Consider the following 23714-nt stretch of genomic DNA (forward strand, 5'->3'; position numbering starts at 1 on the left):
AAACAGTATAATACAAAAAGTATCCTCTTCTTTTTAAAGATTTTATTTATTTATTCATAGGAAACAAGAGAGAGAGAGACAGAGACATAGGCAGAGGGGAGAAGCAGGCCACCCATGGGACTCCAATCCTAGGACCCCGGGACCACGACCTGAGCTCAACCAATGAGCCACCCAGGTGCCCACTAAAATTATTTTTTAAAGTTGAAATAGCTTTTTTATACATGTATGGTAGCTAATTTTATATATTATTTCTCTTTGAGTTATTTAAAAGAAATTAAGCATTCTCTCAAATGTTCATATCAAAGCTGATATGATATTATCACATGTGAATTCATAAGGCTCATCTGACTATCATACTTACAAAGACCAGGAAGTCAACTTTCTATAAATCCTGATGCAAACATTCACTTTAAAAGCCATGTAGTAAGTCAAATGGAGCATCTGAAAAGTTTTTCCTAGGTTAAAAATTAAAAATGAGAAAAAGAATCCTCCATTTTAAGTCATAAAATCTTTAAGTTAAAATGGAAGTAAAAAAACAGAACTGTGTTAAAATAAAAAAAAATGTAGCAGTAGAGTTCTTATCCAAAGTCCTAGACATTAATTTAACTGGAATTGTACTGTTGTTAGCATAGCCATGTCTTAAAGAAAAAAGAAACTGTTTCTTAGGCAATATTTGTAAAGAAAATTCCATATATAACCTATATCCCATCAATTCATGTTACTATAGTAGAAGCCTCAATTAAGAAGAAATATGATTTTTCTCTTGCATCTCCTCAGTTCTTATCTCTAATAAATTTAAGCTGGAAACTAGTGAGCCAGCAGCATCCACAGAGGAACAGATATCTTCAAGAAAGTACATCTGTGATGAAGTTACTCATGAAGAAACTAGTATAAGAATATCAATCAGCTGGGGCTGACATGAGCACTGAGTAATGTTTATGTTGTATACCTAAAACTAATAATAATACTTCAGTAAAAAAAGAATATTAGCTGATCAATATTTAAAAATGTATATGATCATGCAATTTGTAATAAAATCCAGATTTTAGAATTTTCGTAAATGTAAAAATGGTAAAATTCTATTTAGACTTTTTTTTTTTTTTAAGACTGAGAGAGAAAGCGAGCACAAGCAGAGGGAGAGGGAGAGAGAATATCTCAAGTACAATCCATGCCTGGCATGGAGACGGACGTAGGGCTTGATCTCATGACCAGAGATCATGACCTGAGCCTAAATCAGGTGTCAGACACTTAACTGACTGAGCTACCCAGGCACCCCTCTATTTAGGTTACTGAATGAGATCTTCATTCAAAAATTCCCTAAGTGCTCCTATTCCCAAATATTAAATGAATGATACTATTTCTTCAATTGCATTATGTGTATATCTACAATCTAGCAACAGAAGCAAAATTTAAGCACATTTGAATTTTCTAATAAATAAAATTTCTAATAATTTGGCTACAACAAAAATATTTCTAAGCTCTGTTTGACTATAGGCAGTCTGATCACAATAGGAGTTATTCTATAAGAAAGAGTTCTACCATTACTTCATAGTAAAGTCTTAAACAGTTTAGGAGAAACTGAAAGATAAAAGTACAAGTTTCTAAAATGTATTTTATGGGCCCTCAAAAAGAGTTCGATAAAAGCTACTTAAAGACAGACACCTTGTTGGCAACAGTCATAAAATATATCACAATCATATCATTTCTCACTACCTCCACTACTGCACTTGGTCTGTGCCACATCACCTCCCCCTTGAAGACCCACAATTTTCTCATACTTACTCTGTGGTCAATCAGGCCTACTATGAATATTCTATATAATGCCTGAGCCTATATATTGTTCATCTCACCCTGTTATTCTGATATACTTTTTCATTTTTCTATGGCAATTATCATCTCCTAACATGCTATGACATTTACTTGTATTTACAGCCTGTTTTTCCTTATTGGAGTATATACCCCCCCAAAGGCAATAATCTTTGCTTTGCTCTCCAACATACTCTAAGTACTAGAACAGTATCTGGGACGTGATACGAGATTAGCTATAGAATGAACAAACAAATTTCAGCTTATGAAACAAATATAAAGTCAACTAGGTTTGATAAATATTAATTATGACAAAATATGCATGATGTGCTCTGATTAATTAGAACTTTACCATACCAGATAAAATAAGCAGTTCAATGATTTCTGCATCTCCAAGATAGGCAGCAGCATGCAGTGGAGTTCTCTTTTCATTGTCCTGTAAGAAGAGGAAAGGTGGAACATAAGTTTTAACATAAAATTAATTTCAGTCCATTTTTTTTCCAGTATACTTTAAATGAAGAAAAATCATTAACTACCAACTTACTAATTCTATAACCCTAGTCTAAGTCAGTAAGTCCCAGTAACAGAATATTACCTTGCTAGGAGAAAAAAAAGCCTGAAAAAAATATTTTGGCCTTAAAGGAATGGTTTTTTAAAGCACAGCAAAAATAAAATCTAAAGTGACAGAGAGATAGTTTTTTAGGCTTTCTTGAATAAAGATGCCTATGCTGCTGATATATACAGGCAAATTTCTTTTATTTCATCCTATTTTCCAATATACTTCCACAGTTTTACACAGTTTGGAATTGTTGACCTAAATAAAACAAACCTTAACAAACCAAATGGTTTGCCTATCAAAATGTTTCCACATGTACCCCAAAATATTTTTCTGGGGATTTAAACTTATCCCTTAAAACAATATTAAGGTTTTTCTTAAAATTCCTGTCAATTTTGTTTGTGGCTCTAAAATATTTCCTATCTTTGTAAATATATAAAATAAATACTCTTCCATTTTGAACAGTGAAAGAAACCATCAACAAAACAAAAAGGCAACCTACTGAATGGAAGGAGATACTTGCAAATATCCCCCATAATGGGTTAATATCCAAAATATATCAAGAATCTAGGGATCCCTGGGTGGCGCAGCGGTTTGGCGCCTGCCTTTGGCCCAGGGCGCGACCCGGGATCGAATCCCACGTCGGGCTCCCGGTGCATGGAGCCTGCTTCTCCCTCTGCCTGTGTCTCTGCGCCTCTCTCTCTCTCTCTCTCTCTGTGACTATCATAAATAAATAAAAATTAAAAAAAAAATCTATAGGACTCAATCTATATGACCAAAAAACCCCAAATACTCCAATTAAAAAATGAACAGAGGACCTGAATAGCCATTTTTCCAAAGAAGACTTACAGATAGCCAAAGAAGCTTAGAGACATATGAAAAGATGCTCAACATCACTGATCATCAGAGAAATGCAAATTAAAACCACAATAAGATATTATTTTATACATGTCAGAATGACTAAAATCAAAAGGACAAGAAATAATCAGTGTTGGCAAGGATATGGAGAAAAAGGAACCCGTCCGCATTGTTGGTGGGAATGCAAATTGGTGCAGCCACTCTGGAAAATAGTATGAAGGTTCCTCAAAAACTTAAAAATAGAATTACCATATGATCCAGTAATTCCATTATTTACCCAAAGAAAACAAAAACACTAATTCAAAAAAAAATATCCACCCCTATGTTTATTCTTGCATTATTTACAATATCTAAGCTATGAAGTGTCCATCCATAGATAACTGGAGAAAGCCATAGATAACCGGATAAAGAAGATGTATCATACATACACACTGGACTATTACTTAGCCATAAAAAAGAATAAAATCTTGCCATTTGCAACAACATGGATAGATCTAAAAGGTTTAACATTAAGTGAAATAAGTCAGTGAAAGAAAGATAAATACAAATTTATGTGTGATTTATGAAACAAAACAAATGAACAAAGGAAAAAAGGGACAAACACTCTAAAATACAGAGAACTGGTAGTTGCCAGAGGGGAGGTGGGTTGGGAGATGGGTAAAATAGATAAAGGGGATTTAGAATACATTTATCTTCAGAAGCAATGAGAAATGTATAAAACTGTTGCTGTTCAATCACTACATTGTATACATGAAATTAATAAAATAGTAATGTATTTAATTATACTTCAACTGAAAAAAATATATATACTCTTCCAAATCTTCCTTCAAGAAAAGACGCTATATCTAATGCAAGGCTTCATGTACCTCCTCTCCCCACCAAATACCAATGATCTCCAATTTAAGAAACTTGAATATCTTGAGGTAGAGTCACATTCATGGATTTTTAATTCCTATTTACACCTTATCTAAAGTTACAAGAGTGTTGTTTCTGTGAAAGCTATTTATTTAGATTTATTGTGAAATTTTTTGGATAGAGGTTTTGTGATACGCTGTTGTTTTCCATTATCTATCTTCCCCTTTGTCCACAGGAATAAAGTTGTAGCTGATACTTTACCCACACAGTGAGAGAATATATTCCTAAATCTGCCTGGAAGTTTTGTTACTTATTGTGGACCAGTGTGGTATGTGAGTTGGAAGTAGACACAACTTTCAGGTCATCTTCAACTTAAAAGACAATTACCTTACATATGGATTACTGCTTTCCCATTTCCTACAGGCTGTAAGGCAGATGTGAATGAAACTGAGCCAGCTCTGACCCTGCAGAGGTAGACCAATATCCTAGAAGACCATCATAATCTTGAATAATCTTAGAGAACAAAGTTGCTCCATTAATCTGGACCACTAATTCATATACTACTAAGAGAAATAAATTTCTCATTTAAGTAAGTATTGTATTTTGGGGTCTTTTACCATATTAGAATATTTATAGCTTTCAAGATTTAAGAAAATGAGATTTCACACTGTAATAATTTTCTCGTTTGGTAATACCCCAATTACTCTAAGAACGAATAGACAACTGAGAATAAATTATGCTAGTCAAAAGAGGGGTTAAAAATATTAATAGGCAATCCAAAAAAGGTTTAATAGTAGCATATAAATAGGTATTATAAAGATGTGTGGAACATACAATTATCACTGGCTCTTCACTGGCTTCTTTATATAATTTCAATATATTGTGATACTGTTTTCGTCCTTATAGTCATAACAGGTGCTTCAGTAAAAAGAAGCTGGTATAGGGGCTATTAGTGTTGTTTACTAAGCTAAGAGCTCTTGTCTCTCCAACCTCAATTAATTTCCACAAGACCGTGTTTTTTTAATTCCAATATATACCTCAGCAAACAGAATGCTTTGCACAAAACTCACTGAATAGTTGTTGAAAAAGCTAACAAAGAACCACCCGAAATCTCAGACTATATTCAGTCTTAGTCATTTTAATAAAAGGATCCTTGGTTTAAGGCTTTTCAGTATTAATCATTAAGATATCAAATTCCCTAGAGTGTTTAAATATGATCAGACCTTCTCAAATTGAGAAACATGTCTACTACAAAGGATAAACCACACATACACAGTGCATGCACAAATTGAGTCATTTATGTGTGAGAGATGTCTGGAATTCTATGACTCAATACCTTGAATACTATTCATGTATTCTATGACTCATGAGCATAGTTTTCCTCTCTACAAATCATATTAAAGGAAAAAAGGAACACTTTGGTTAATTTTACAAAAATAAATCTACCAATCACATTTTATTTTACTATAATTAAATACTGAAAATTACATAAAATATTTAAGATCTCCTTCAATAATTTTATTAACATAAAGACTATCCCCTTGTACATATTAATTTTATTTCAAAGAATTTGTTTTAGATAAAAATATTCTTATATATATGCAAACAAAATGATTAAGTGTACTAATTGATTATTGTAAGAAGGAAAATGCTGGAAATAACTTAAATGCCCACCAAGCGGAATGGTTATCTAAAATGAAACACAAGAAGTTCTTAACCAACCTTCATTTAACTGACTCACATGATTAATCAATATTCTCTGTTTCCTGAGTAAAACTAATGGTGACTTTGGCACACCATGTATTTTGACTATTAGGCTACCACTAATAAGCCCTTATACTTTCATTCCTACCACTGGGCGTCTATTTATCAAGGGTAAAATATGTTTGTTACCACAACTGTTTGTGCAAATTATACCTGCTATCCTAATTATATGATTTATTTAAATATTATTTAAACTGATAAAATGGAATGAAAAAAAATTGTTTCTATGATCAGTAGGTTGAACACCACATAAAGACTCAATAATGGCAAGCTACTAAAAAAAGTACTATTGAATTAGGTGTGGCTGAGAATTCAATCACTAAGGCAAACAGTAAACAGAGATATTTGATTCTTAAGTGGCTAAATTCTCCTATCACCTAAAGAAACCCAAAATGGGTTACAGAAAATGTACTGAGGGTAGGGTTCATACAAGGAAGATAACAATGAACAATGGACTCCACGCTGCCAACAAAAAAAAAGTCTCAGCTCAGTTAAAAAAAAAAAATGGCTGGCAAATATACATTGTTACAGTAAAATGCTTAAAGATCACTCTTTATGGCTCCCTCTGTCAGACTCTGATTAGCTTACTAACTACCAGTTATGAAAGCTATTAGATGAAAGGACTTCAGCTGTACATCCGTAAAATGAAATACTATGTATGGGTTCTACATCCAATCCCACTGTGTGGGTTTTTTCCCTCCACAGATCCAGGCAGTGCTCCAATACCAGCTTTACATAATACCAGCTGGTCTTACCATTCAACTCAATTCTGACACTATCAACTATGATATAGATCCCACAGGATATAGGTTCAGTCCTATAACCACCCCCCATCCCACCTCACCCTGCTTCAAATGCCCATAGCAAGTCCAGGATGTTTACCTGTACTTCAATCAGCTATTAATCAGGTTTCCCCGGCTCCCACCTAGCTACAGTATTCACAGGGTTCAGGAAAACAGTTTTCTCAGTAGATTACCAGTTTATTACCAGGATATTACAAGATACAAATCAACAGCCAGATGTTAGAGAAACACTGAGATGCTTAACAAAGAACTTACAACCTGGTAACATTTGGAGGCCAGCACAGTAGTAAAAAGTGTGTTTCTGGTTACCCAACCCAGAAGCTCTCCAAACTCTTTCCTTTGGGGTTTTTATAGAAATTTCATTACATAGGCACGACTGATTAAAACACCATCCACTGGAAACTGAGCTTAATCTCCAGCTCCTCTACTCCCCAGAGGTGGTGGTACTAGGGCAAAAGGGAACAGAAAGTCCTCATCCTCAAATCACAAAGCTGGATCCAAAGGCATCTAAGCACCCATTCTAAGCTTTCCCAAAGTCACTTCATTAACATAAAAAAGACATCCCTCATTGCTCTCTCTCAGGAAATTCCAAGGGTTTTTAGGAACTCAGTGCCAGAAGCAAGAATGAAGACCAAATATATACTTTATATTATAAATCACAATATCACACTATGCTTCCAATTTAAAATAACAAGCAGACCTCAATGTTCCTTGTCAATAGAAAAGTCTCTAAATCACAGTGTTAAATGAAAAAATGCAGGCTTCAAAACAATTGTATGATAGGCCTGAATATGCATAAAATAACTTTGAAAGGATACTCAAGAAACTAATACAGTGATTATCTCTGAGTAAACTGGCAGACTAGGGTTTAAAGTGTGAGAAAGAGTTATTTTTCACTATTGTGGCCTTTGGTATTGTTTGGAGTTATTACTATGTACATGTTTCAAAAAGTAAAACAAACAAAAAACCCTAAAAATAACATTTAAACCAACTGTAAAGCTATTTACTAAAAATTCTAAAAATAATTTACTATACCAGGTATTTCATAAATACTAGGTACTCATTACAAAAAGAATGTTTTTTAGATATTCAGTTTTTTAAGAAACTGTTGCATCTCAATGTAGTATTCCTAAAATAATCTCAACTAAAATTATAAATACACACCAGACTCAACAAATGTTAAGTTGATCAGTTTTTGATCATATACTTTAAAGTACACTTTTCTTATAGTTCTTATATAAGTACTCAGAAAAGACATTTTTTGCATGATTAGGACAACAAAAAACTAACTCCTCACTCTCCCCAAATAAAAAACAAAAAACAGCTATAATTTTTATTTTTTTATTTTTTATTTTTTTAGCTATAATTTTTATAAGCAATTATCCTGAAAAAAGATAATATACAGTAGATGGGTTAAGATCAGTGATTGCTAACCACTTGGGGTTGGGCCACAGGCATACGCCGGCTGGTAATTTACAGAAGAGCTACACAAGTGAATGGAACATGAAGGAGCTCTTTATGGTGATGCAACAGTTCCATACCTTAAACATGGTGGTGGTTATACAAACCTACACATGTGACAAAATGTCATAAAGTTATTCACAAGGATGTTGCCATTACTACTGATGTGGGAAATAGAAGAAAAATTATTAAATTTCCTTCCTGCCATTGATTGACAAGTCCTTGAAACGGGGAGGGTGACATTCCTCTAGTGACTCAATTGCCTAGATGTTAATACCTTGCTAAAAGCAAAAGGAAACCTTAGCTCAACCCCCAGGATCCTGTAAGCCTACTTTAACAAATAAAAATTCCTTTGGAAACTTCCTTCATTTCTACCCCGCCCACCCCCAAGATACAGGTTGGCAATCATCCCCCAAGCATGTAACCCATCGATATATATATATCCAAGGGGTCTCATGACGCAGGAGTAATAAATGACCTTTTCTTAACAATAGCTAGCCCCCTCAAGGTCCTGGAAATCTTGCTTCCAAAATTCCTGAGAGACTTAATGCTATCCCTAACCCCCTCCCAACTTTAAAGTATATAATGGGCTATTCCTCATGATCCCAGTGCAGCTCTTTCTGTTCACAAGTCCTGTCCCCATGCTTTAATAAAACCAAAGACATCTCAAGAATTTTTTCTTGGCTGTCAGCTTTTGAACCCTAACATCTTTCTTATACCACTACCACATCATCTCCTCCTCCAAATGAGTGAATGCCAAAAACCTGGTGAAATCCAAGAGAAGTCTCTACTTTAAATTAATTGAATTGTGCCATTATCAGTTTCCTAGTTTTGATAATCATACTGTAGTATGATGTCATCATTTGAAGAAAGGAAAGATCTCTCTGTACAATTGCTGCAATTTCTGGTCTACAATTTCTTCAAGCTAAAGTTTTTTTAAAAAGTATTACAAAAAATCTTGAATTATATTTTGGTTTGTATGTTGTGTTACAAGTGAGCTCCAGAAGCAGTTTACAAAACACAGGCAAACAAGGTTGCACAACCTAGGGTATGAGGCTGTGAGAAAAAAGGGAATCCATGGTGGATCCCAAGCACAGGCCAGGAAAAGGGTTAGATGTAACTTAAGTAAAATCTGGGAACAAAAAACTGCACCTGTACATTCTCAATATTTTGTGTAAAACTTTTAATGTAAAACAGATTTTAGGATCAGGCTGGAATAAGAGGAAAGGAACTTTATAAGGGAGGAAAAGAGAAAAGTTAGAAATGATAAAGTGAAATAGAACGTTTATATAGGGATAAATAGAGACTGTGAGAATTCATTCACATATACGCATTCAACTATGACCTTCATAGCAAGTACTCAATTCTGTAATTCTGCCCCTGTCCAGGTACTGAAACTATTCACTTATATGAGCTGTAATTTAAGAACAGTAATCCTAGCAGTCACAACAATTAACACTTACCTAGGACTTACTTCATGCTAGCACTGCTCTAAGCACTTTATTTACTCTGCAGGGCTTAAGAACTAAATGTGTTTCCTTATTTAACAGATAAAGAAATAAGGCACAGAAAGATTTAAGGAACTTACTTAAGATCATATGGCAGTGGCAGAATCAGTATTCAAGTACAGGCACTTGGGCTCCAAGGTATGTGCTATTTGTTAACTTATCATACAGCCTCTATTTGTAATGCTCCATTATCCATTTAACCATGGTCTGCTTAAAACTAGTCATTCTCCGGGGCACCTGGGTGGCTCAGTGGTTGAGCGTCTGCCTTCCACTCAGGTCATAATCCTAGCGTCCTAGGATAGAGTCTCGCATCAGGCTCCCCACAGGGAGCCTGCTTCTCCCTCTGCCTGTGTCTGCCTCTATGTGTCTCTCATGAATAAATAAAATCTTTAAAAACAAAAACAAGTAATCATTCTTCAAAAAATTCTGTGGCCTGACTTCATTTTTCTTATGAACTTTTTATCATAATTTTCTTAATAATTTTTCCCTTTCTCTTTTATTTGTACTGCTATCAGACTGAAACCTTCATACGGAATATTCAGGGAGCTCAGTTTCAGGTCCACAGAGCTCAGCTGTACTTAACCTAGGTTTTACCAGATCCAATCCTGTCTTACCCTTTCATAAATAAGTTATGATGCCTGACTGTTCTCAAAACTGCACTCAAGGAAGCTCCAGGGTGAATCTCAGCTTTGGGGATAACGGTTCTGTAGGGTACTGGTGGATGTCTATAGCTGCTTCAAGTAAGAGAATTCTAGTTACTTTGGTATAGACGTAATGCTTTGTATACTTACAACTATTTGGAAAAATCCTTAGATTGTCTTTTTAGGTAACTTCATTTTTAAATTCACTAACAGCCCTCCAACCTTATCCTCTCATCCTCAAAGCGTATTAGAGATCCAACTGGTTTATATGCTAGCAGATCAAATTTGGAAGGCAATTTCACATTCATTAAACCATTAGCTTCCCTGCTCAATTGCCTTTAGTGGGTCATCACCACCAATCATCTCCACTCCACCCCCATAAATTGATATTCAAAAGCCACTAACTTGTAGCTGGAACCACAACAGCTAATCTCTACTAAAAGAATAAGTAATTGCACACTTTCATCTTTCACCTTTGATCCGTTTGCCCAGAATGTCTTTCCCCTGCTCAAATCCCTTCTACTCTTCATGGCCCAGTTCAAGTTCTAGTTCCTTCACCAAGTCTTCAGGCCAATGTTAGTACACTCATATCTCTCTACCTTGACATTATCATCTGTAGCATACAACTGGCATTTTGGTAATTACTCAATTTTGGGTTTATGTCACAGCTTCATAATTGAGTAATAAACATCTAGAGAAAATAAACTAATTTCATGTCCATATAGCACCTGGCTCAAATGTATCTCATAGGCACTATAGAAGTTTAGACAAAATAAAATATTAATGAAGAAAACCTGCCATTAATCATCATATTCTAATGTGTAGGTTTAGAAGACTTCTATAATTGACGTTCAGGTCCTAGAACAAAGATTCTAGAATTGCCTCTAACACACAGGCTATCCAAATTCCTAGGTACAGACAACTCTCCTTAAAGGAATCAAAAACCAGTTCTAAGATGTATGCTATGATTCTTTCCCAAGAAATACTTTGAAAACTTCTATGGAGGTTTTAGATTATAAGATGAAAAATCATCAGCATTTAACAGAGCAAAGTAGCTTGAAGTAAAAAGTGTTTTAACTAAGTACATTAGTCTACTTCTCTTAATAGTTACTATTTATTAAATACATATATTAGATATCATTACTGGGTATAAGTGACAGATGTCTAAATCAAACCAGTTCAGGAAAAATATACTTATTAAAAGTAGTAAAATACCTCCTGGGACTGAGTACCAAACAACCAAAATTTAGATAAGGAAGGGGATGGCTAGGCCACAGGAACAACTAAGAATCAAACCCTTGAAACATTCAGGACCATCTTTTATCTGTTTTTCCATGCATCAGCTTTCTTCTTTTTTTTAATCTTCACCAACAACACTTTCCTGCATAGTAGGAAACAAAGTCATCCATCATAGATCCTTAGATTTACTCTTAGAACTTCAGCAGTCTGAAGAGAAGTCTTTTCATTCCAAAACCCTAAAATAGTGCTCTGATGGACTCAATTTTGCTTAGATTCTCAGGTACTAACCAGGTAAGAATAGGTTAAAAAAAAAAGTTATATTTTATGTACAAATACTGTATCAACATATTGTATCACAGTAGCAGTGTGGAATGGGAAGAGTATCTCAGAAAATGAGGGCAACCCTACAGATCTTTATTTTGTGGTAGACAATGCATAAAGCACTTGCAATAGCGGTTTTATTTTGCAGAATTATTGTAGAGTTTAACATATTATTTCTAAAGATGCGGAAACTGCCTCCAAACTCATGCTCTTCATCAAAATGCTCTACTGACAACTACAATTAAATGTAAGCAATCAGTTCAATCCCTATTTATTCAAAGCTAGGCCAGTTAGTGGCTTCTCTTGAGAATCTTGAGAGCAGCAGAACTGCTGGAAGTAAACTGCTCAGCAATTTGGGTTGGAGGCTTTGTTTCTGCACACCTTGGGAGGCTGAAATCTAGTTTATTCTACAAATAGAACAGAACTATCACTATAGCCCATAAATGATGCATTTCTCTATTTTCTTTCTATAGTCGGACAGAACGAAAAAGGAATGGCTAAGGAATAATTAGGTAATAAAGCACGCTATCTTTCTTCCCATCCCTTTAGAAAACCTGCATTAACTAGAGGGCAGGCGGGGGGGGGAGGGGGGGGGTGCTCAGTGGTTTAGCGCCGCCTTCCGCCTCAGGAGTGATCATGGAGACCGGAGATGGAGTATGTCAGGCTCCCTGCATGGAACCTGCTTCTCCCTCTGCCTGTGTCTCTGCCTCTCTATGTCTCTCACAAATAAATAAATAAAATCTTAAAAAAAAAAAAAAAAAAAAAGAAAACCTGCATTCCTGCAATAACTAGAGATCCAGGATTGCATATATTTAAATACTAGCTAGAGACATTGCATAGGTACGTATGTCTAAACTCCTAAGCTTCTGAAAACATGTAGCAAGAATATTCTACCACACAACTCACCAATGAATACATAACTTACAATCAGTTATATTTTAAACAATATTATTAGTTAATTCTGCTTGTTAAACTAAAAACAAAAAACATTTCAATTCAAATAATGTATCTTACACATGACAAGGGATGCTTTATAAAAACCTAATCACTCCACTACAAATGCAATCCAAACTTTCAGAAGTCCAGAGCAATACAATGGATGCTCAATAATCTGCTGGTTTAAATTGACCAAACTCATGGACAAAATTCATAAGATAGATAAAAATTAAAGTCAAATAGAAGCAGAATTCCAAATGCAAAGTAACTAGAAATGTTAAGTTTTTGCGAGTAACAATCATTTTGGATGAAAGTAGACAAGGAGATTTTTCATGCCCCTTAATCATCTTTTAAAAAAATACAATAATGAATATATTCTACGGAAGCTAGGGAAGGGGGAAAGGGAGGCAGGAAGAGAGAGAAAGTTATTCTCTTAATTCAATATATTATTAGTGAGATTTGTAAAGCAGCACTATCTTTCAGGACACAAAATTAATGTTTATAGTTAGTTCTTTAATTGTATCCTTTGTAGGTTTCAAGTATGGAAGAATACCAATTAAAAAGGACTTAAAAAAAATAAAAGATTTACGCTTACCTAGGACAGGGACAAAGCTGGTTGATTTAGCAACTCAAAGACACCATCTAGGGGTCTCTCAAAAATTCTACCTTTCTACTCTGCCAACCACAACTACATAACCACAGTGGGTACTACATAACCACAGTGGGTATAGGTTCATCTCAAGCTAGTTCACCCCAAACAACAGCCAGCAGCAAGGAAAAAAGCCACCTCTTCCCCTCATTTTTAATATTTACAAAAAAAATTTTAAGACAATTGTTTTAGAGCAGTTTTGCGTTCACAGTAAAACTGAGGGCAAAGCAGAGATTTGCACTGTACTCCCTACTTCCACACGAGCATAGCCTTCACCATTATCAATAGCCCCCAACATTTAAGTGATGAACCCATACAGACACTTCATTGATCATCCAAAGTCCAAAGTTTACCTTGGGTTTCACTCCTGGTGATGTAAAGGCTATAGATTTGGACAAATGTATTATAATATGTATCCATCATTATGTTATTAGAGCTTTATAGTATACAAAAGCAAAAACTAATAAAAATAATGGGAGAGATAGGTAATCCACAATGATAATAAACCTCATCATGTCTCTCCCAATAACCAACAGAACATACAACAGATAAAATCAGCAAAGGTAAAGTTGACCTGAACAACACTACCAACTAAACTCAACTGATATTTATAGAACACTCTACCTAACAATAAAATACATTTTCAACTGCATTTGAAACACTCATCAAAACAGATCATATTCTGAGTTCCAAACCACACCTTAAGATATTAAAATAAACTGAAAACATACAAGCATATACTTCTGGCCATAACATAATTAAACTAGAAAGCAGTAACAGAAAGATGCTTGGAATATCCTAAGTATTTGGAAATCAAAGATGATACTCTAATAGTAGAGAAAAAAAGAAAACTAATTCTAAATAACTCATGTAAAGAGGAAATTTCCCTGGACATCAGAAAATATTCTAACTAAATGAAAATTAAAATACAGTATGTCAAAAAAATTTTTAATTGATCAATGAAATTGATAACCAGAACCACAAAAGAAAAAAAGACAGAATCAGTATCAGGAATGAAAGGGGGGATTCCTCAAAGCCATTAAAAAGACTAAGGGGATATTATGAACAACATTAAAAATTCTACAATTTGGATGAAAAGACTAAGTCCTTCAAAGATACATATGTTACTTATGGAAAAACAAAAAAGTAGTCCTACAGCTATTAAATTAAACTCACAGGTAAAAACATTTGGAGAAAGAAAATTCCAAACCCAGATAGTTTCAATGATAAATTCTATTAGACATTTAAGAAATAATACCAGTCTGCACATCTGGAAAGCAGAAGAGGGACTACATCCCACTTTATGAAACCAACATGTTATTAATTTTAATACCAAAACTAGACAAAGATATTACAAGAAAACTATAGACAGTATCATTCATCACCATAGACATAAATATTCTTAACTAAATATAAGCAAAGCGAATCCAGTAATACACGAAAAGAATAATGTATCATAACCAAGTGGGGTTTATTCTGAGATCATAACTCTAGACTCAACCAATGTAATTTAACATATTAACAGACTAAATAAAAAACCCACATCATCAGTACATTTAACAAAATGACACCTTTTCATGATTGAAGGGGGAAAAAAACCCTCTTATCAGATTAGGAATAGAAGGTAACTAATCTGTTCAAGGTTATTTATAAAAGTTACAAACAATATCCTATTTAATGGTGAAAGAGTGAAATAAATCACTCCTACTCATTCTCAGACTGGTAGTCCTAGTCAGTAAAAAGAAAAGGCATATAGATTGGGAAAGAAAACCTAAAATTTGTCTCTACTCATAGATGGCATGTTGTTTACGGAGAAAATGTATTAAAAAAAATCCAAGAATGAGTTTAGAAAAGTTGCTGAATGCAAGGTCAATATACAAAAAGCAAGTATACTTCCATGTAATAACAATTAACTGGAAATAAAATTTTTCTAAAGACTATATTTATTTGACAGAGAAAGAGAGCGAGCGAGCGCATGCACACACAAGCAGGGGGAGTGGTAGGCAGAGGGAGAAGCAGGTTTCCTGCTGAGCAGAGAGCCTGACATGGGGCTTGATCCCAGACCTTGGCATAATGACAGACCCTGGGATCATGACCTGAGCACAAGGCAGACACTTAACCAACTGAGTGTCCCAAGCACCCCTGAAAAAAAATTTTAAAGACTGTGCATTTACAAAATGAAAGAATCAGAGAATGAAAGTGAAAAAAAAAAAAACACACAACAGAAGAATGCTTGATTATAAACCTAAAATGCAGCATTTGTACACTGAAAACTAACATTCATGAAAGACTTAAAACCTATATGAACAGAAACAACACGTTCATGAATTTTAAGACTCATTATTGCTAAAACATCAATTTTATCTATAGATTCATGGTATTCTAATAAAAATCCCAGCAGGATTCCTTATATATATTAAGGACCTAAAATTTACATGGAAAGGCAAATATATTAGAATAGCCAGAGCAATTCTGAGTGAATAGAACTTAGTTGGGGATCTCAGACTGTGATTTCAATAACTACTATAAAGCTGCAGTAATCAAGGCAGTGTAATATGAGGAAAAAAAGACATACCTAGAATAAAGAGTCCAGAAATAAACCCATGCAAATTTAATCAATTGATTTTAAACAAATGTACAAAGGCAATTAAATGGAGATATAACCTTTCCAGCAAATGGTCCTGGATATCTACATGCCAAAAACTGGACGCCAATCTATACTTAACACTAAATAGAAAAATTAACTCAAAAAGAATTGTAGATCTGTCAAATCTAAGATTTTTAAATGTCTAGAGGAAAAGATATGAGAAAATGGGTAGGTTGGGCAAAGAGTTCTTGCACAGAACACCAAAAGGACAATCCACAAAGTTGAAGTCAAACTTCATCAAAGTGAAAAACCTTTGCTCTGAGGAAAACATGTTAAGATAAAAATACAAGGCATACTCTAGAAGAAAACATCTGCAAATCATATACCTGACAGAGAACTTGCATTCATATACTAAGAACTCTCAAAACTCAAAAAATGAGGAACAGCTCAACAAAATATGAGTAATTACATTGTCTTGGGACAACTTGGTACCCATTTGGAAAAGGAAAAAAACAAAAAACAAAAACACTACCTCTCATTATGATATGCCTAATTTAATTGCAACTATATCATAAAGCTAAATGTAAAGAGCAAAATGATAAAGTTCTCAGAAACAAATGAAGGATATTATCTTTAATACTCAGGTTAGAGCAAGACCTTGTAAGATATCAAAAGTTCAAAGCTTTAACCATGAAGGAAAATACTGAAAAATTTGACTACATTAAGACCGGGGTTCAATGACCCAAGAAAGAGCGCAGTCAGTTTGAAATGGGAGAAGACATCTGCAACATACACAACTCACAAAAGGTTTATTTCTAGGATGTATAAAGAATGGTAAATTAATGAGAAAACTCAAAAGAAAAATGGACAAGAGATTTAATAGGCACTTTATAAAAAGACTATATAAATGTCTAACAAACATCTCAAAAGGTACTTGACACTGTCATCAAAAAAACTCAAACTTTACAAATAATGAGATAACAAACACATAACAGAATGGCTAAATAAGTCCGACAAACACCAAAAACCAAGAATGTGTCCGAAACTTTGGAGCAACAAGAAATCTCATAGGGTTCTCATGGGAGTATAAATTGTTTAATAATATGGCATTCTCTGTAAGCTGAATATATGCATACACTATACACCAGAAATCCTATGCCTAAGTCTATACCCTAGAGAAATGCTCATGTGCAACAGAGGCATGTTTATGAGTAGCTGCATTGTTCATAACAGGCAAAACTGGAAACCCAACCACCCATCAATAGCAGAATATGGATAAGGTGTATGCATTTGGTGGGATTACAAATAACACACAACACAGGTAAATTTTTGAAATAAGATGGTGTCATGCAAAAGAATCCAGGACCAAAAGAATACATGTTGTAAGATTCATTTATTTAAAAACATGCAAAATTAAATTGTACTGGTTAGAGAAGAATAATTAAGTTGCAAAATTATAAAAGAAAACAGAGAGAGACTATTATAAAAGTCAGATAAACGGCTACACAGCAGGGTGGGAATAAACAGTTCTGATCATAAGCTGGGCACCAAGGGCACTTTGTGGCAAAACCAGTGTTTCTCAATCTGGGTAGTGATTACATTTAAATAACTCATAATAGTTTACATTTGTTTTATGTATTTTGAGTGTGTTATACGTAACAGTTTTTTAAATGATTAAAAGAAAGAAGGAGAAAAACACTGGACAATCGTTCTTCTAAAATATCAATTAAGGGGCACCTGGGTGGCTCAGTGGGTTACTGTCTGCCTCAGGCTGAGGTCATGATTCCAGGGTCCTGGGATCAAGCCCCATGTTGGGCTCCCTGCTCAGAGGGGAGTCAGCTTTTCCCTGTCCCTGCTTCTGGGCATTCTCTCTCTCTCTAATAACTAAATAAAATCTTTAAAATAAAACAAAATATGAATTAAAATACAACTGAACTAAAAGGAAAAGCATATAAAAAAATTGGCAGAAGACACAGGCTCTGACATGATATTCCAGCTTAAGAATAAGAACAGTAGCTTCCTTTCTTGGTTTGGCCACGTTTGTTCTCCTGAATTAACATTCAAAATGAAACTGAACAACTCACCTGAAAATTGAAAAAGGAAGCTACTCACCCCCTGCACCTATGCCCTTCCCCAACCACCAATTTGGTTTTATAAAGGAATTAATAAAAAGAGAAATTATGTTACAGAAATTTGTGTAAGACAATCTTAAAAAAACTAAACAATTAATGTAATCTAGTTTCTATGTAAACAGAAACCAAAATACTGTACACATTCATCTTCCAAACTAATGATAAAAACTTGACATAAAGCACTTTGTAAATCATATTTTTCTCAGATACAAAAATACATGTATCTTAAAATGATTAACTTATTTATTATCAATTTATTGAGCTTGTACAAGAGAACACTTTTTAAATCACTTTGGTAAGTAATATTCAAATCCTTAATTGTGTATAAAAACTACCAAAGAAAACAATGGTACATTAGTTTAAAATATTTATGTAATTTACATGTTTTACTCAATAAGTAATTCTAAGATTGGAAAAATGTATCTCAAGGTTTTGTCACTGTAATTTTATGGAAAATATTTACTAATTAATCTATTAATTAAATCATTCCCTTTAATAGTAGATGATTTATAATTATGTAATTCAAATAAAAGATATTCTCTTGTAAATACATGATTTGGGGTGGGATGGAACAAGAAGTTTCCTTTCCCAAATCTGACTCTGGCTATTACGGGTACTTTGGATTACACACAATTACCAATATATCAGCTATTCAGACTTGTTTATAGTATATATGTTCCACTGTTCTGGCAGCATGAAAAGTGAACCCCAGGTCATCAAAAACTATACACTTCGCTTATTAGGCAGTTCTTACCAATGAGTGACAGCTCCCAGCATCCCCTCTTCACCTGTGAAGTTTCCATTTTTTCCTGTGTTGCTTTGTGCTATGTGTTCAGCAATCCTGCAAACTTTACTTTTATTTACTGATAATGATTTAGATGTTAATATAATAATAGTAGAGCTGCTTTGTAGTTTGTCAGGGAAACTCATTTATTAAATGCCTTCCCTAGAACCAACTTCTATTCCTGAGCATTGCAGGCAAGATGGAATTTAGTCCCCTTGGCAAAGAATTGTGTAGAATAGGTCTGTCTCCCACCCCATTGTCCTGTTAAAGTCAATGCTCTTGACAGATCATCAACAGAATCCTGCAAATGATAAAGTTATTTCTTAAGAGTGCCTTTGTCCACATGCATTTTAAGTTAACATGCTTTTTTCTCTTTTTCTTTTTCTCAAGGAGCTTACCCTTCCTATGTCAAATGATTTAAATGGTCTAAACAAGTACTAAAGGGGATGCAAGACAAAATGACCATGGAAAGAAGAAGCCAGTTTAAAACTTCATTTGTACTTGGGCAACTGATAGCAGACTGCTGCCACCCACCAAAACCCAAACACATCCCATACACAAAAACAAGAATACCCAAACACAACATAGCCAAACACCTTTAGATACAAACTTGTTTAAGTCAGGGAGTATATCTTATTTTTATTTATTCACTTCTAACACTTTTTAAATGCTTATTATTTACGATAGGCTGGGTATAAATACAGGGAATAATCCAAACCAGGTCCCTATATCCAGAGAGCTAAAGGTACTAAACAAGACACAGGTTAATTAATATGAGTGCTACAAACATCTAGAGAGCTATGGACATCTATAATGTTACCTGGAGGACCAAGAAAGGTGTTCCAGAAAAAAGAGATATTTCAGACATACTGGTTCTCTACTGCTGCGTAACAAATTACCACAGACTTAGTAGCTTAAGACAGCAGTCACTTATTAATTCACAGTTCTGTAGGGCAGAAGTCCAGGCATGGTGTGGCTGCTCAGGATCTCTTCTAAAGCTAAAAACAGAGTGTCAGGGAGTTCTGTTCTCATCAAAAGACCTAAGGAAGAATCTACTTTTAGGTTCATTTAGGTAAAATTGAGTTACTTGTGGTTGTGAGATTGAGTTTTCAGTTTTCCTTCTTGACAGCCAGCCTTCTCTGTACCTAAAGACTGCCCAATCCTTACCTGTGCTCCCCCTTCAAAGTCAGCAAGAGACACTCTGTCTCACATCAAAACCCTTAATGCCTTTGTTTCTGACTCTAAATACACAATTAAAGAGTTCATGTAATTAGGTCAGGCCCACCCAGATAATCTCACTTTCCTAGTCAACTGTGCCAGATGTCATAAACTAATCACAGGAGTGCTATCTTACCATATTTATAGTACAGAAGATCATACAGAAATGCACATGGTGTGGGGGGAAGGTGAGATTCCTGTAGACCATCTTAGGAATTCTGCCTACCATTAGGGGCAACCTAAAGAATGAACAGAAACTGAAGATGAGGCAAGGGAGGTGGAGATCGTGAGGGCACAACTGATATCCTGAGTCAGGAAAGAGCATGGAAAAGTAGAGGAAAATAGTATGTCTCACTGGACATACCAGCATAATAACTGGTACCCAGTACCAGTCTTCCCAGTACCCAGCATAATAACTGGGACTAATTTGTCAAGGGAATGAACTAACATACCAAGTTATACCAAATCAAGCTAGCAAGTACTTACTAAGAGCTTATGTACTTATAGCTATGAGAAAAGCCAAGAAATTTCTTGTAATACTAAGCCAAAAGGCAGAACTGAAGGGTGATAAACCAGAGGAGACAACATTAACAGAGAAAACTGGACATTAAGAAAACTGGGCCCGTATCTCTTCTAAATATAAGTGACCAAATCAAACTCCAAGGGCTTTGGCTTTGCTTCATCTTTAACAGAGATGATTTAACTACTTGATTTCTAACATCCCTTTCCAATACTAACTGTACTACAAAATGGAAGGCACTGGTTCTTGCTCTGAGGCAAATTCTATTTAGGAAGTTTATTTTTTTAAATATTTTATTTATTTATTCATGAGAGACACACAGAGAGAGGCAGAGACATAGGCAGAGGGAGAAGCAGGCTCCCTGTGGGGAGACTGATATGGGACTCAATCCCAGGACCCGGATCACGACCTGAGCCAAAGACAGATGCTCAACCACTGAGCCACCCAGGTGCCCTAGGAAGTTTAGAATCCAGTATTAATTCATGTCATAATCAGTAGTAATATTAAAAAGACAAATTCACACAAAATCCTATTTTAAACACTGAATTTGCTCTCTTCTACAAATTTAGCAGTAATCAGACACTTGCTTTTCACAGTAAAAAAATTAAACCCCAAAATCACATATCTTTTGTTTTTTTTTTTAAGTAGGCTCCATTTCCTTTATTTATTTATTTATTTATTTATTTATTTATTTATTTATGATAGTCACACACACACACACACACACAGAGAGAGAGAGAGAGAGAGAGAGAGAGAGAGAGAGAGAGAGACACAGGCAGAGGGAGAAGCAGGCTCCATGCACCGGAAGCCCAACGTGGGATTCGATCCCGGGTCTCCAGGATCGCGCCCTGGGCCAAAGGCAGGCGCCAAACCGCTGCGCCACCCAGGGATCCCAAGTAGGCTCCATTTCCAATGTGGGGCTTGAACTCATAACTCGGAGATCAAGAGTCATATGCTCTACTGACTGAGCCTGCCAGGTACGCCCAAAAGTAAGTATCAATACCAGGTCCTTTTAGAATAAGAGAAGGTAAGGTAATGCAATCTATGATTGGGCAATTTAATTATCCAATATAATACTGTTTAGAAAACTAATACACAGAATTTCTATTTCAAAAATACTGCTAGACTAGAACAGAAAACTCTATTTCACAAATACATAAGTAAGGTGTAAATGTGAAAAATCCAGTGGAATGTCAGTCAGTTGTTTCAATCAATAAAGTTATTTTCAATGGCTTTTACAGAGCTATGTATATTTTAATAGGCATATATGCCTGTGTTAAGGAGACAGAGCTGACAGTCTGGGAATACAAGGGTTAGAATTCTCAAGACAGCAACAGAGAGAGGGTGGTACAGCTAGGAAATCCCATAGATCTGCAGATTATCCCCTTGTGTACTCAGCTAAGTACTAAGCAGCACGTGTATAAAAATACTGAGTCTAGTGAAAAGAAGCATCCAAAGTAATTAAAGTAATAATTTTCAACCTTTTTCTTATCACCCTGACCCAGGAGGTTTTAGAGACCCCCCCCCCCAACTACCCTCATGAAATTTTAATACCACTGTGTACCTAATCTCTCCAGTTTGGCCCTTTGGGGGGCCATACATAAATCATTGTAATAATGTGACTGATCGATCTCTCCCTCTCTCTTTCTCTCTCTCTCTCTCTCTCTCTCTCTCTCACACACACACACACACACACACACACGCTCACAACCAAAATATAAATTTTGCCAAGCTGTAGGTAATATCACCCCCAGTGAAAATATATGGATTGTGAAGGAACAGTGCTTGGGTTGCAAACAAGGAAGTGTCCTGTTCCTACCAGCTAGGGTGAAAACCTCCTATTTCCTAGAGCATTAGACAGAGTACTCAAAACAACAACAACAACAACAACAACAAAAAAAAAACCCTCAGTACAGAATATTTAGCATATTTTGAAATTAAATATTTATAGCAGAAACAAATTTATAAAATATAGGTAAATCTGACAAAATATATAAAAGGCCATCCACAGTGAAATTATGAAAATTGCTGAGAAAAAAATGTCCTAAATAAAAGAGCTATAACTTGTTCATGGGTCAGAAGACTCAATATTGTTAAGAGGTTAATTTTTGCCTAGGTGACCTACAGATCAACATAATCCAGTTTTTCCCCTAGAAATTAAAAGCTGAATCTAAAATTTATATAAAAACAAAAGGTCCGGGATCCCTGAGTGGCGCAGCGGTTTGGCGCCTGCCTTTGGCCCAGGGCGCGATCCTGGAGACCCGGGATCGAATCCCACGTCGGGCTCCCGGTGCATGGAGCCTGCTTCTCCCTCTGCCTGTGTCTCTGCCTCTCTCTCTCTCTCTCTCTCTCTCTCTCTGTGACTATCATAAATAAAAAAAAAAAAAAAAAAAAAAATTTAAAAAAAAATAAAAATAAAAAAAATAAAATAAAAAAATAAAAACAAAAGGTCCTACTCAAAACAACTTTTAAAAAGTTGGTGATCAAGAATTATAAAGCTATAGCATCACAACAGTTATGGTACAGGCATTATCAACGGATTTTTCATAAAGATACAAAGACAATTCAGTGAAGAAGCAGTTTTTTCAAAAAATATTTTAACTGAATATCTGTGGTATATATCATGCATAGTATGTAAATATTAACTCAAAACAGATTATAGACCTAAATGTGAAATTTAAAACTATAAAACCTCTAGGAAGATACAAGAACACCTCAGTAGATATCTTTTTAGATACAACACCAAAACCAAGATTCATAAAAGAATAAATTGATAAATTCAACACAACAAAATTTAAAACTTCTGCTCTTCAGATAAACTCTTAAGAGAATGAAAACACAAACACAGATTGAATACTTGTATCCAGAACATAAAAAGAACTCTCAAAACTCAAGAGCAAGAAAAACAATTAAAAAAAAAAAAAACCTAGCAAAAACATTTGAAAAGACATTTCACCAAAGAGAATATACAGATTGCCAAGAGGCATATGAAAAGATATTCAATATCATTAGTCACCACAGAAATGCAAATTAAAACTACAATGAGATACACTGTGGGATGGATAACCGTGTATCC

The 23714-nt window shown here is 34.9% G+C and overlaps 1 protein-coding gene and 1 long non-coding RNA gene across 15 annotated transcripts in view; one reads left to right on the plus strand and one right to left on the minus strand.

Annotated features, from left to right (window-relative positions):
- ANKRD28 (ankyrin repeat domain 28) overlaps positions 1–23714 on the minus strand; it is a 204309-nt gene that overhangs the window by 91407 nt on the left and 89188 nt on the right. For all 14 annotated transcript variants that reach the window (XR_013361277.1, XR_013361278.1, XM_077865245.1 and 11 more), the window contains one exon: positions 2164–2242. Coding sequence is in view for 12 of the 14 variants with exons in the window: in XM_077865245.1 (XP_077721371.1) it covers positions 2164–2242 (79 nt within the window). In the remaining 2 variants the exon portion in view is untranslated. The remainder of the gene's footprint in view (positions 1–2163; positions 2243–23714) is intronic.
- Positions 7–21271, plus strand: LOC144293928 (uncharacterized). Its single transcript, XR_013361282.1, has 6 exons — positions 7–175; positions 4311–4403; positions 4499–4664; positions 9654–9749; positions 12286–12324; positions 19291–21271. It is a non-coding gene; the product is annotated as an uncharacterized LOC144293928 (long non-coding RNA).

Source organism: Canis aureus, chromosome 22 (assembly GCF_053574225.1).
Source record: "Canis aureus isolate CA01 chromosome 22, VMU_Caureus_v.1.0, whole genome shotgun sequence".
Taxonomy (NCBI): domain Eukaryota; kingdom Metazoa; phylum Chordata; class Mammalia; order Carnivora; family Canidae; genus Canis; species Canis aureus.